The sequence below is a fragment of the Larimichthys crocea genome, chromosome XII (genome assembly GCF_000972845.2).
Source record: "Larimichthys crocea isolate SSNF chromosome XII, L_crocea_2.0, whole genome shotgun sequence".
NCBI lineage: Eukaryota > Metazoa > Chordata > Actinopteri > Sciaenidae > Larimichthys > Larimichthys crocea.
Window position 1 is genome coordinate 5,493,949 of NC_040022.1, and position 12,850 is coordinate 5,506,798.

The window sequence follows — 12,850 nt, forward strand, 5'->3', positions numbered from 1 at the left end:
CGAGTATACAAATACACGTGAAGGCATCATTTTTACTGCCCTCTCAGCTGTGCCAAATGCATGACGTACTCTGAATAAAACCGGAAATAAAGATGGAAATAAAAGTATCATCGTTCGACAATCAGCACAATGAAACGCACATAAGCGATGCTGGTTTTATTTCGAAACCTCTAACCGGAACTCGTATATGTGAAGCATCTCTAACTTGACGCTGTTCACCGCTTTTCTGTCCTCCTCCTCCTCCAGCAGCAGCAGCATCATCCGTGGCTCCCCGCAGAGGACAGCGGGTGTTTGTAGGACACAGGAGGGGAGGGAGGGGTCCTGGCCTGGGCACGGATCCCGAAGAGGCCCCGGGGCCGCCGCTGGATGGAGTCGGGCTGCATTCAGACAGCAATGGCTATGGGTCTGACATCGAAAAAGGCGTCTGCTCGGAGCGTCGGCGTGGAGCGAAAAAACCTCATCACGGTTTGCAGGTATACATCACGACACCGTCGTCAGGCTGTGTTATCTGCAAGTGTCAGTCTCTGCATGCTGCCCAGTTCATAATTTCAGTAAGATGCCCATAATGGAGGGTATTTATTTATTAAGCTCATTTCTGTGCATGCCTTGGGGTGAAACAATGACAGAAGGACACATAATAGATGAGAAATAATGCAAAATAAAGGACACATTTCTAGAAATGCGAGGGATGGAGAGGAGGCAGGTGCGTTTTCACCTTCACATACCCCTGCCATCACACCCGCCTTTGTAGAAAAAATATTACTTATAATATTTCCTTCATTTTTTATTAGTTCTTCTCAGATAGTGAGTGTATCCATTCCCTGGATGCACGTTGTTATAACATTCCTCTAAAGATCATATATCTGGTATGACATTTATGTAGGATCCATCTAAAACCTCCCATAGGTAAGTCTCTTATTTGAACAGGTTGAAACACCTGATTGATTCCTGTCTATACTGATAAATGTAGATTTAAAGGATTAAAATGAGACCAGTGGGCTGATATGATCAATCCTAGAATAGAGCTGGAGGACAGAAAACAGCAGGTTTCTTCCTCCATCACAGTCAGGTTGAGTGCCTGAATGGGACAAGGGCATTTGAAGCACTCCTCCCCCATCACTGCCCCTCAGCCTACACAGTACAGTGAGTGCTGATGGAGTGGAGTGATGATGCTGTGCAGTCTTTATACAACTGTTTTGCACATTGTGAGGAGAGGTCAGGCCTGTAAACTCATTACCTAATAAGATTCCAGTTGGATTTAATGTTATTGGCCAAGTAATGAGGGTTCTTTAACAGTGATGTCATGTTCGCATTTTCGTTCAAATATTGATATCCAAGTAATCTAAGTCACGTCTAAATCAATAGTTTCCAACTTTATTATTGTGTGATTCCTTAAAATGAAGAAAGGTGTACTTATAACCTCCAATGACAGGTCGAGGCCCGAGTGGCGACATGATTTTTTTTTTTTCATTTAAATGATTTTAAGGGGCCCAGTGGATGTGAATATGCTGTAGTTTAAAGTACAGTACTTTACAAGAAAAAAGCACACATTTGCAGAAAAATCTGCCTATTTGATCAATATTTCCTTTTTTATCCCTTAATCATCTTGTTACTCTCACATTTATAGCATCCCCTGGTCTAAATAGACTTGCTAAAATAAAGAGTTGAATAACTTTCAATCTATCATTTTAATTCTATAATATTTCATAAAATGAATATGACGTCAGTCATATATAGAGTAACCTTATTGAACCTTTTTAAAAAAAAATATATATATATCCCAAGGTTATCACTGAACAATACATGTAAATGTATATACATACAATATACACACACTCAGCTTTTGCATGAATAATCTTGTGGTTCTGCTCTTAAATGAGTAATAGTACTTTTAACAGGGATGCTGAATAGCCGTTATCTTTTGAGGACATCCCTGTGATTATTTGTTGGACTACTAGAGTTATTGAATTGAAGATGAACTGCAGTCATGAACGACAACAACAATTATTTCCATTGTTAATATTAATATAGTATATTCATATTCTGTGATATATACTTTTATACTTTTATATTGCTGTTTTAAAATGTATCATAGCATTATGATGAGTCTTGAATTGCAAATTAAGTATAGTTATAAATGATCTTACAGACAGGGACATTATTATTTGTGTATAGAGTGCAGGGTTTGTGCAAAAGTGGCATCTCTTCTCTGTTTTATCTTTGGCCTTATTCGCACTGAATGGAAACAGTTTAAAACTAAATAAATCCAGACTCTCAAATAGACACACAATCAAGCGTTTTTATTCCAGGACCTTTCTGTCCAAGGTCCTGTCTGCATTTTAGTGACACGTACAGTGAAGCAAAACACTCAGCATCACACAGAACATGGCTGCAAAGAAAGAAAAGTTTTCACAATGGACTTACAACACAGAGAAGAAGATTAGCGAGGGCACAAAAAAACTGTTGTTTCCAGTTTGGCCTGACCATACTAAGACAGATTTAATCATTTAAGCGTTTTAATGACAAACTCACAGGACAATACAGAAATAAATCTCAAACAGCTTTCCATCAGTAATGCTTACTACATAGTTTCTTTCCATTTTCTAATGAACAACATGACATTGATTAGGTTCAGGGTAGAGGGCAACTTCTGCCAGGTAAGTCTGTGGCGCTGTCAGATCTTCGTCTCCTCATTCGTGATGTTACTGACCCAGTTTGTTTATTTTGTTGTTTTTCATCGTGATGCCGTTCTGGTCAGAGTTGATTCAAGTAGTCAAAGTGTGTTCGTACAGGAGAGAGATCCTGAATCAGCAGTGGGCCTCTGGCTGTGCATTCGAGCAGGCTGGGCGTCATGTTGGTGCAGGATACAGGATCCAGGCTCTGTCGTGCTGCTGAGACACAGCTCTTTTCCACAGCTTGAACTGCTGCCTGGCTACAGTAGTGTAGCTGACGTTAGTGCTAGATTAGTACACCAGGCCAAGCTTTTTTTTTATATTCCCCTAATACATGTGTGTATATATAAAGTCTGACCTCTTTTCCCTCACTGTCACATCATACATATTTTAAATACAATCAGCACACACAGAGATTAACATTTTCAATTCCTAACAATTCATTTGATGAAGTCTTTTTGTGGGACTTCAGGGATAGGGGGCTGTTTCTGTTCAGGTCTGGGTCTGTAACTGGGGGTCATAACAAAGACAAATTGGCATCACAGTCATTTTTTTTAAATGTGTATTTATGTCATCTGGTATCATTTGGGTCACAGGACCAGGCACAGAAAGTCGCCCAATGTCTGCTTAATATTTCAGGGTCTTGTTTACAGTGTCATACAGAATGAGCACATTTTAATTAGACACACATGTACAGCAATAGACATTTGTGTATAATAAAGGAAAACCTGATCAAACATTTTCACCTCCACAGGTAACATTATTCTCCACGAGGCCTGTGTCAGGGACTTGACATTACAATAAAGTTGTCTTGTGGTAAACTGAAACCAAAAACTTGAATTTAAGAATAATAAAGAGACGGCTGACATCAGGTGAAAAAGTTGCAACTTAAAATCTTGAAACTATGATTTTAGCTGCAACGATTTCTACCTGACAGCATCAGAAAAGGAACTTTGTGTCAATGGCTTTAAAGAGACTTGGTGATATTTATCATGTCCACAGTGACAGCAGTGTCATGGTGATCCTGTATCTCTATGCAGTTGCCACTAGCAACAGGTTTTATCTTAACACGGTAGGGCTGGAGCTTCGTGCACCCAGTGGGATTTTTCATACACTTTAACTTTTGTGTTTATCTTAGCTGATTTTGACCAAATGTTGAAAATCACCCACCAGGCAATTTGTTTAAAAGACCACATGCTGTACTGTAGTGTTTAAAAAATGTACTGTATTGTTTCTTTAGTTTGGCTAAGAGCTCTCATGCCGTCGTCCATGCCTGGAGGAGCAGTGTTGCTGTGGACACGGTGGACCTAAAAAAAACATAGATAAGATGAGTGAGACTTGACAGGTCTGAGGTTAGGTGTGATTCCCTCAGCTGCTTCCTGTAAACAAGAGGAACGGGGAGTGAAAGGAGGGAGGGCGCTGATGTGGTGCATCTTGGCTGAGGTTTGAGCTCTTCTGGGGCGTGGCTCTAGAGTAGAGAATAAAATGTTCTGTGCTGTAGTAAACTACATATTCATATCTCATGGACATGCTTTTGCAAGTGGGTGGCTTTATAAATTCTGAGCAATAGTACAGGGGGCCACTACCCACCTTTCTCTGCTCAAATAATAGACAACGTCAACACATCTTTGAACTTGCATGTTTGGAATGACATCGTTTACTACTTCAGTTTCTATGCAGCCTTCTTCTGGATTTTCACTGATTTCCAAAGCTACACTTGTTTTTTTTTTAACCATCAAGTAATGAGAAATCACAGCAGAAGTTTTGGCCATCTCTCCTCTGCAGATCAGTCTAATCTCTCACCAGCAACTTCTCTGACACCCTATTATTTTTCATTTTACCCCTCTGTCGGGTTCAAACATCTGATTCACACTCTCAGCGCTTCTCAGCCCGACTTCCATACTGTCCATCTTCCACACAAATCCCTTTACACCTCCTCTGACCATGAAACACTTTGCCTGGACGCTTATTCACAGAGGGGGGGGGGCCGGTGAGAGAAAGACACCCTGTGGTAGTTGCATTTTTACGTCTTTTGGTCTATTTTGATTAGGCCCAAATTATCATTCTTATCTTAATATTCCCCAAAGCATGACATTCTTTCTCTTGGCCTTTTGTGCCGATCCAGTACAGGACAGGACGTCTCCCCCAACAGTCCAGGACGATAAACACAGCACTGGCTGGTGTTACACAATGCTGCGGCCAGTGAGGAGTCCGCCTGTGTCATCTGATCCTGCAGGTTATGCCACGACTAAAGAGAGAGACAGAAAGAGGAAAGGAGAGAAAGAAAAAGGAGTCAGGGAAATGTTTATGGGGGGAAATGAAAGGTGAGAGAGTTAACATGAAGCTTTGTGTACAGGTCAGGTTAGGTGTCACTGCTGATAAATGTAGTTTTAGTTATCCCAGGTGGTGCTGTGGATCAAACACACTTGTGTAAGTACAGTAGAGGAGTGAGAAAGGAGAACAAGAGGTCATTTAAAGAGAGCTGAGAGTGGGCTTGGCTGCGATCCAGGCTGAGTGAGAGGGGGCACAAAAGAAGCTTGTCAGAATGCCCTGCAGTTGTTTTTCAGTGTCAAATCGTACCAAGAGCATGTTGCTATTCCACTCCATCCATTTGCATTTGAGGTTCGCCAGCAATTCCCCTTCAGATCAAACGACTTCAGTTAATGTACAGTCATCTGCTGTAGTGCTCCTTTTGTCACTTTATCTGGTCAGAGAGGCCTTTTGCAACAGCTGTCTATCTTTTGTTATGATTTGAAGTGCGATAACATCACCAAACTGGTAGCTTAGCCATTAATCACTGGTTGCCATACTGGGCCCCTGGGCCCACTGGGGCTTTCTAAGGGCTGGGCAGTCTTCATTATCAAAAATTTCTTGATTTCATAAAATTTCTGACAAAGGAATTCTGCACAAAGACAACCTTTAATCTCTTTTAATCCACTCTTACACCAACAATTACCTAAAAAGGTCAGATCTTACAAAAACATTTTCTGATGAGATTCCTTAAGACTAAATCGTGCCAAAGGAACGTGCATGTTCTAAAGCAGATTTGTTGAATAAAACTCAGTTTGTGGTTCATGGTGGAGTAGAGCACATACTTTCAGGAACACTACCCTACCTGGAGCGCTATTCTACCTTGACACCTGTCTGATGTACTACTGAATTTAGATGCCACTGACCTGTTTCCTTGATAAATCCGGCATGACCAAAAACAAGTCAAAGGTCCAAAGGTAGATTTAATCCAGTTTTCGCTCTCAGTTGGAATAGACCCTGTGCAGATGCTGTAGTGGTGTCCATATATTCTCTGTGATGGTGCTGTTTTCTTGCGACATTTTGTGCCATTACCCCCACCCTGCGACGAGTTCCCCTCTCATCTAGAGCGTCTTCCGTTTGGGGAAGATGGCTTTCCGAAAAGAGGTGGTGGTGGAACCCCTGCTGAAAGAGGCACTGCCCAGGGAGATCTTGGTCTTTCCACTGGTAATGGTGGAGGAGCCCAGAGATGTGGTGCTCCTGCCCCTGGTGATGGAGGAGCTCCCCAGGGCAAGCTTGCTCTTTCCCCTCTTTATGCTGGTGTTGCCCAGGGTTAAGGCCGTCTTCCCCTCGGTGAAGCTGGTGTTGCCCATTGAGGAGAAGCTCGTCTTCCTGACCCAGATTCGACGACAGGGTTTGGGGCTCACTCGACGCAAAGCATCGCACACTCATGCAGCACACCCTGCTCTGTCCCTCGGAGATAATAGTAACATCAGCTACAATCCAGAGCAGACCAGAATGCTAAGCGTGGATAGCACGACCCCCGTGTCACATAATGCCTTCGTTGAGCTGATCGACGTGGGCTCTGGAAGGCCACATACCACCCATGTGTCCCTGTGAATGGACAGAGGCAGCCGTAGGTGGCCACAGCCTAACTGGGGGGAATGGGACAGTGGAACGATTGTCCTATATCCACGACGACACTGGACGGTTGAAGGACACATTGTTGCAAAGGGGGCAATCTGTGGTGACATCACTTTCTTCTGAGCCATTGTTCCCTATAGCCTCTGATTGTAAGACATAGCCTCTGTGTACGACTGTATACACCATATGTGAAATGAATGGCACGGTGTCAGATTTGATAAGAAAAAAGGATGAATGTGTTCATGTTCTCCACATGGAGTTGAAGCTTTGATTGCACCTCTCCTGTATTTATGTTGTCCCTCTATTAGAAATATGGGTGTGGTTCCTTCAGTTGGTGTTTATTACCCATTTGTGTCCTTGCTGAACTGTTTGCAAGTCATTTGAGTCTCTAATTTATACCCTTTGTGTCATTTAGATCATAGAATACCTCAGATCTATTCACAAATCAATCAAACCAAGCATTGTTTAGACATGTTACTTTTATAAGCATTGTTACATCAACCAGCTTTTACAGTTTTTGAGTTCAAAACTGTGTTTCCTCCTGGACATATGGCAGTATAGTTATGGAAATGCAGGTAGACTTCAGAATATCAATCAATCTTATCGGAATGCACAAAAATACCACATTTACACCAAAGATGTAGATGCTGATGACTGTACATGAACAATATACAGGAGGGTAGTGCTGATGAAAAACACACACTCTCTTGTGTCTCCACATACATCCCACACAGCTGTTTCACACTTTCCCTTTCTGCCAAGTAGACACGCCATAAACCTTCATCTCGTCACTGTCACATTAGCAAAACACGCTCAGCGTGACTTCGGAACTTCCCACTCTTGATTGCAAACCTGTTAAATTAGCTTAATTAACAACTCACTTAGCACTTTCTTACTTGGGAATCCACTTTTGTACCTTGTGCAAACAGATAATGTCATACCACATTGACCTGTTATTCCTGACACACATTGATCTCAAACATAGCAGCTATTTTTTTGGACTCTACTGACCTGCTAAAACTGACCAGATAGAAATATCCTTGGGTTTTTAAGTGTGTGCAGGAATCATGTGTGAAAATCCCAGTAGACGTTGCTGTGCGTTTCTTTGCCCCTGATGAGGGTGGTTTTGATCATAGACACAGACTTGGTCCCATGGGTGAAGGTCAGAGTGGTGAGAGAGCTTGTGGTCTCCCCTCGTGTAACAGAGGTTTGGCCCACCGCTAAGCTGGTGTTGCCCAAAGTTATGGTGGTTCTGGTCCAGGAGATAGAGAATTTACCCCAGGAGATGGCGTACTTAGTCCTCAGGATCGAAACCCTGCCTTTGGTGAAGGAGGTCTTGCTTGACGAGAATGTGGTTTTCCACTCATTGTTAGAGTCTGTTTTGGACTGCTTGGCTGCTTTGGGTGTCTTAGCTCCGGCTTCAGCGGTCCTTTCCATCTAGGTGTTCCTGCGCTTGGACATCAAGGCTTTGCGGAAGGAGGTGGTTGTGGTTCCCCGGGTGAAGCTGGCCCGTCCCAGAGCCACAGTCGTCTTTTGCCTTTGGATGGTGGAATCTCCCATGGAGGTGGTGGTCACTCCCCTGAAGATGGAGGAGTTGCCCAAGGAGACTGTAGTCTTTCCCCTGGCTATGGAGGTGCTTCCCACTGCCAGGGCAGTCTTACCCTCAGTGATGCTAGTGTTGCCCATCGAAGCAGAGGCAGTCAGCCGGAGCCCGTGCCTGGATGCCGGCTCCTAACATGCAAGCTGCATAGCTCCCTGTGGGTGCAGCAGGGTGAACATATGAGGTCAAAAGCCAAACTAAAGCTGCGACAGCGGCTGCCCTAAATAGATCAGACCACCATGTATAGATGAGGGGGGAGGGAATTATTTGATCATTCTTTGATGCTGGACGGTCTCAGAGAGACACGACCCAAAGGGACCTGGAAACACAGTGTGCACAAAGGCTGAAAGGACAGGCGGTTAATTGTATTGTTTTCATGATAACACTGCCAAAGCACTGAAGGGGTACATTGTGCAGTACACAAGACAATCGGGGTGACCTCAGTATGATAAGATGGCGTGGTTCCCAAAAAAGAAAAAAACCCTTCTCCACGCTATTGTTACAGGGTTCAAATACAGTAGTACATTTGTCTGTTTGGGTACAGTACACGGCTGCATTCCATCGGCTTGTGCAGCACACGGCCAACTTGAAGTTCAAATCCTCCGCATTTGTGAAGTAGAGAAGTAGAATTAATTTTTTCCCCATTGCATTGTCTTGTGTTTTTCTAATTTCTCCTTTTCTGTGTGCTTCTGTTTCAGATTCTCTGTAAAGACTCTCCTAGAAAAGTACACAGCAGAGCCCATAGATGACTCATCCGAGGAGTTTATTAACTTTGCCGCCATTTTAGAGCACATTCTCAGCCACCGCTTCAAAGGTAACACTCCAGGTAACATATAGCATGGGAAAAGATGGACTAATATGACTTTGAATGTGAGACAGTATAGGATTTAATGTAAGACTGGAATTGAAATCTATGCATGGATTATATTGTAGACATCATACATTGAAGCAAAATGATATCATTAAACAGCAAAAACATTACACAGTTAACTTTACTGTTGCCGTGGTTGCATTCTTACAGTGTGGGCTGTTGTCAGAGCAGAAATGATTTATTGCTGTGTTTTAATCTTGGAACAGGTTCAGGAAGCTGGTTCAGCTCAGATGGACAGCGCAGTTTCTGGGAATACATCCGGCTGGCTTGCAGCAAGGTGCAGAACAACTGCATCGCCAGCATTGAAAACATAGAGAACATCAGCACATCACGAGCCAAGGCAAGGGTGTTTGCATGCAGAATTTTGTGCATGGCGATGAGCGTGTATAAGTATGTAGTATGTGTGTGGGATATTGCAAGGGAGAGCAGCAAAGAAGGCCCTCTGTTCCTACTCACTTTTTACATTGTCCTGCAGGGGCGTGCGTGGATTCGAGTGGCACTGATGGAGAAGCGTCTGTCTGAATATGTATCCACTGCTCTGAGGGACACAAGAACAACCAGGTCAGACTAATAATTTAAAGAGACAATCAACAAAGTTCTGATTTAGTTTATTTTGGTGCGTTTTTCATTCTAAGTGACCCCTGCTGCACGAATGCTTAATCGTGGCTATGTCTGTTCAACTTAATTTTCTTTCTTGTACAATCATTAAGATAGAATATCTATATTGTATCAACATGGTATCTGAAAGAGATGATAACCACTTCTTCACCTGACAGGAGGTTCTATGATGATGGAGCCATTATGCTGAGAGAGGAGGCCACAGTCCTGACTGGTATGCTGATTGGACTGAGTGCCATTGATTTCAGGTGAAGACATACACTGCAGACTCTGATATACAGAATGACATACACACTGGTACACCCCAGTCTTAAATCGACACAATGATGTGGTATGTATTTGTAAGCCATTTTAAGCGTCCTTTATGAATTATCAATTTAAGTATAACATATTCTCTTTCAGGAGTACATATCAATGAATAAATGAATCTGATAAATAATTAGGTATGATTACCTAATAATTACCTTTTTTTTAAATAATAAGCAAACAAATATCAATGTATCCCTCTGAACAATCTTTTGTGACCTCATATGAGGGCAAACTCCTACATTTAGTAACTCTGTTAAGGTATTAGTAGAGAGTATCTGTTCATGAATAATACATTGTGATAAGATGTACATATACTTATGTTTAATGTATTTCTTTATCAATTATGTAGGTGAAATTATGTCGGACACATATTTAGTATGAATGTTTATGTATGCACTGCATACACTGAAAGCTAAGCAAACATTTTTACACGTTTTATTACATACTTACTTATTTACTAAGTTTGTGACCTAAAAATCAGCTTTTCAGTCATTCATGCAATTCTAAACAGTGTTTTTTCTCTGTATCTGTGCAGTTTCTGCTTAAAGGGGGAGACTCTGGATGGGAAATCCCCGGCTGTGATTGACTACACACCATACCTAAAGTTCACTCAGAGGTGAGACTGACCCAGCCCAACCTGTCACTCAAATTTTAGCATCACTTTTGTGCGCATGTACACAACTGCAACGCTGTCACCTCTCTCCGTGCAGCTATGACTACCTGAGTGACGAGGAGGACCGTCGCAGTGTGGACAGCAGTAACAGTGAGGAGAGTGTCCCAGAGCATCCCTACATCCCTCTGGTGACTGACGAGGAGAGCTGGAGCAACAAGTGTCGCAAGATGGAGCAGAGGTTTAAGATCGTCTATGCCCAGAAGGTGACTCACAGCGACTGCTTAAAACGAAGTTAATTTTATTTAAATTGCTCACTACACGACACAAAAATCTCCTTACTTTCATATTGCAGGGTTACCTGGAGGAGCTGGTGCGCCTGCGGGAGTCGCAGCTGAAGAACGTGGAGACGGAGAACAAGTGTCTGAGAGCCAAGGTGGAGGAGCTTACAGTCCAGAGCCAACAGGAGAAGAAGGAGCTGGAAGCCATTGTGTTGGAACTGCAGGCACAACTGTGAGACAGCATACATACACACAAACTTTGGATTTTAATTCATTAAAACACTCCAACTATAACTGTGAGCTCAAGACCTCACCGGTCAAGGCAGGACCTTTGGATTACATTAATTCTCCCACACACAGCATTTTTCAGCATTACTCAGTATGCACATGTTCAGCAGGGGTTAGAAAGGGAGTTGAAGTTGGACTTTTACTCAACTGCAAGCTGTGCTGATTCTGAGAAAATGTTTCGAAATTGTGAGACAAGAAGTGTGCTTGCTTCATGCACACAAAAAAGTGTGTCATTGAAATCGACAAGCAATGCATAATTTTTTTTACTGCTACCTTTGACATTCAGATACATATTTGCTTGCCAAAATTAAAAGTGTCACTCCTGATTTGAATTCTTTGAACTCTGCTTCATCCAGCTCTGCCCTCATGCCCTGTGACTCTTCCCATCTGGCTAAAGATCTCCCCATCCCTCTAGTCAACCAGTGGTCCACCATCACAAACAACCAGGGTGATGTCAAGCTTTTCCGCAGGTAAACTGACATGGTTCTATTTTATACTATATACATATATATAGCTTTTCTTTCTAAATAACATAACTCAAATAACTTACATAAAATGAAAAAGCAGACACTTATAAATGCAATTAATGTACAGAACCCTTCCTTTGGGTATTTGTGCCATGAAGGTGTTTTTGTCCATCCAGAAGGAGTTTCCACAGTTTGGAGCAACTTTCTGCTGAAGTCAGTCTGAACTCTGACTCTCAGAAGACTGATGGGAGACAGAACGGAGATGCTGCCTGGACTTCAGCAGGTAAAAAAAAAACACACATTCACCACAACGTATTGATTTGATATTGATTTGTAGTGTTCTTTGGATCAGTCATTTCATGCAATATTCTTAAGTAGGTAAGTGATTCTATTTTAAGTTATCTATAATTTACTTTGTATACTCCAGTATATAGTAGTGAAGTAATAATATTTCTGCTTGAGCAGGAACATATTTGTGCTCTTTCCACTACTACATAAAAGCCTTACAGAGGCAGCCACCCATGCACATGTACATACATACTTGCACAAAGGCAGGCTTGATTTCTGTTTATGGTGTTTCATGTGGGCAGCTTGAAGTATGCATGATCACAGGCTCAGTTTTATTGTGTTTTTTTCTCTGTTTTGTCTCTGTAGGAAAAGACAACACTCCTTCCATGCTGGGCCTTTGTGGCTCTTTGGCCTCTTTACCAAGCTCCAAGTCCCTGGCCAGCCTCAAGTCCAGCGAGTGTTTGGTCAACATCAGCACTGAACCCAGCCCTGCGCTCTCTCCCAGCTAGGAGCTCCAGAGCAACAACAACAACAACAACAACAGAGATTTAACCCCCAGCCTGTCTGCCTGGTGATGCTGCGTTGACCATGCCCCCCAAAAAAACCTGACCAAAACCTGCTCCCAGACCATCAACAGTTCCGTGAGAATACAACAGGAAAGTCATGACACCATCTCTGTATTTTTGTACACATGAGAGTGAAGTCATCATGAAGCTGAAAGGATCCATCTCTTTTGGTTCTTTCCCTTCTCCTCGCCTTATCCGCTTGACTCTTCTCTCACAATCTCCCACAGCCACTTTGTACTTTGTCTGTGAATCCCTTCATCCACAATCATGCAATTTCTCTGCAAACTTCTGTCAGATTTCTTTTCATTTCCTTAAATTATATTCCCATCTTGCTCCTTATTTGAACATCAGTATTCTTCCTGTGACACAGTTGTGTGTTTGTGCACTGT

General features: G+C 42.5%; 1 protein-coding gene and 1 long non-coding RNA gene across 6 annotated transcripts; one reads left to right on the plus strand and one right to left on the minus strand.

Moving 5' to 3' along the window:
* Window positions 1-169: 169 nt before the first annotated feature.
* Window positions 170-12,492, plus strand: rundc3aa (RUN domain containing 3Aa). Of its 5 annotated transcripts, none has more exons than XM_019275112.2 (11): window positions 170-473; window positions 8,862-8,989; window positions 9,241-9,374; window positions 9,510-9,595; window positions 9,811-9,900; window positions 10,497-10,577; window positions 10,672-10,837; window positions 10,927-11,084; window positions 11,497-11,610; window positions 11,766-11,890; window positions 12,262-12,492. In XM_019275112.2, the coding sequence occupies exons 1-11, from the start codon at window positions 367-369 to the stop codon at window positions 12,402-12,404; spliced, it is 1,332 nt and encodes a 443-aa protein (XP_019130657.1). In that variant the 5' UTR covers window positions 170-366; the 3' UTR covers window positions 12,405-12,492. The 5 variants fall into 5 exon arrangements, with proteins under 5 accessions (XP_019130657.1, XP_019130660.1, XP_019130659.1 ...); XM_019275115.2 differs by having other exon boundaries at window positions 11,787-11,890; XM_019275114.2 differs by having other exon boundaries at window positions 171-473; window positions 11,784-11,890.
* On the minus strand, window positions 2,280-6,045 carry LOC109142216 (uncharacterized). Its single transcript, XR_002042918.2, has 2 exons — window positions 5,849-6,045; window positions 2,280-4,920 (listed from the first exon to the last, which is right to left on the minus strand). It is a non-coding gene; the product is annotated as an uncharacterized LOC109142216 (long non-coding RNA).
* Window positions 12,493-12,850: the final 358 nt, after the last annotated feature.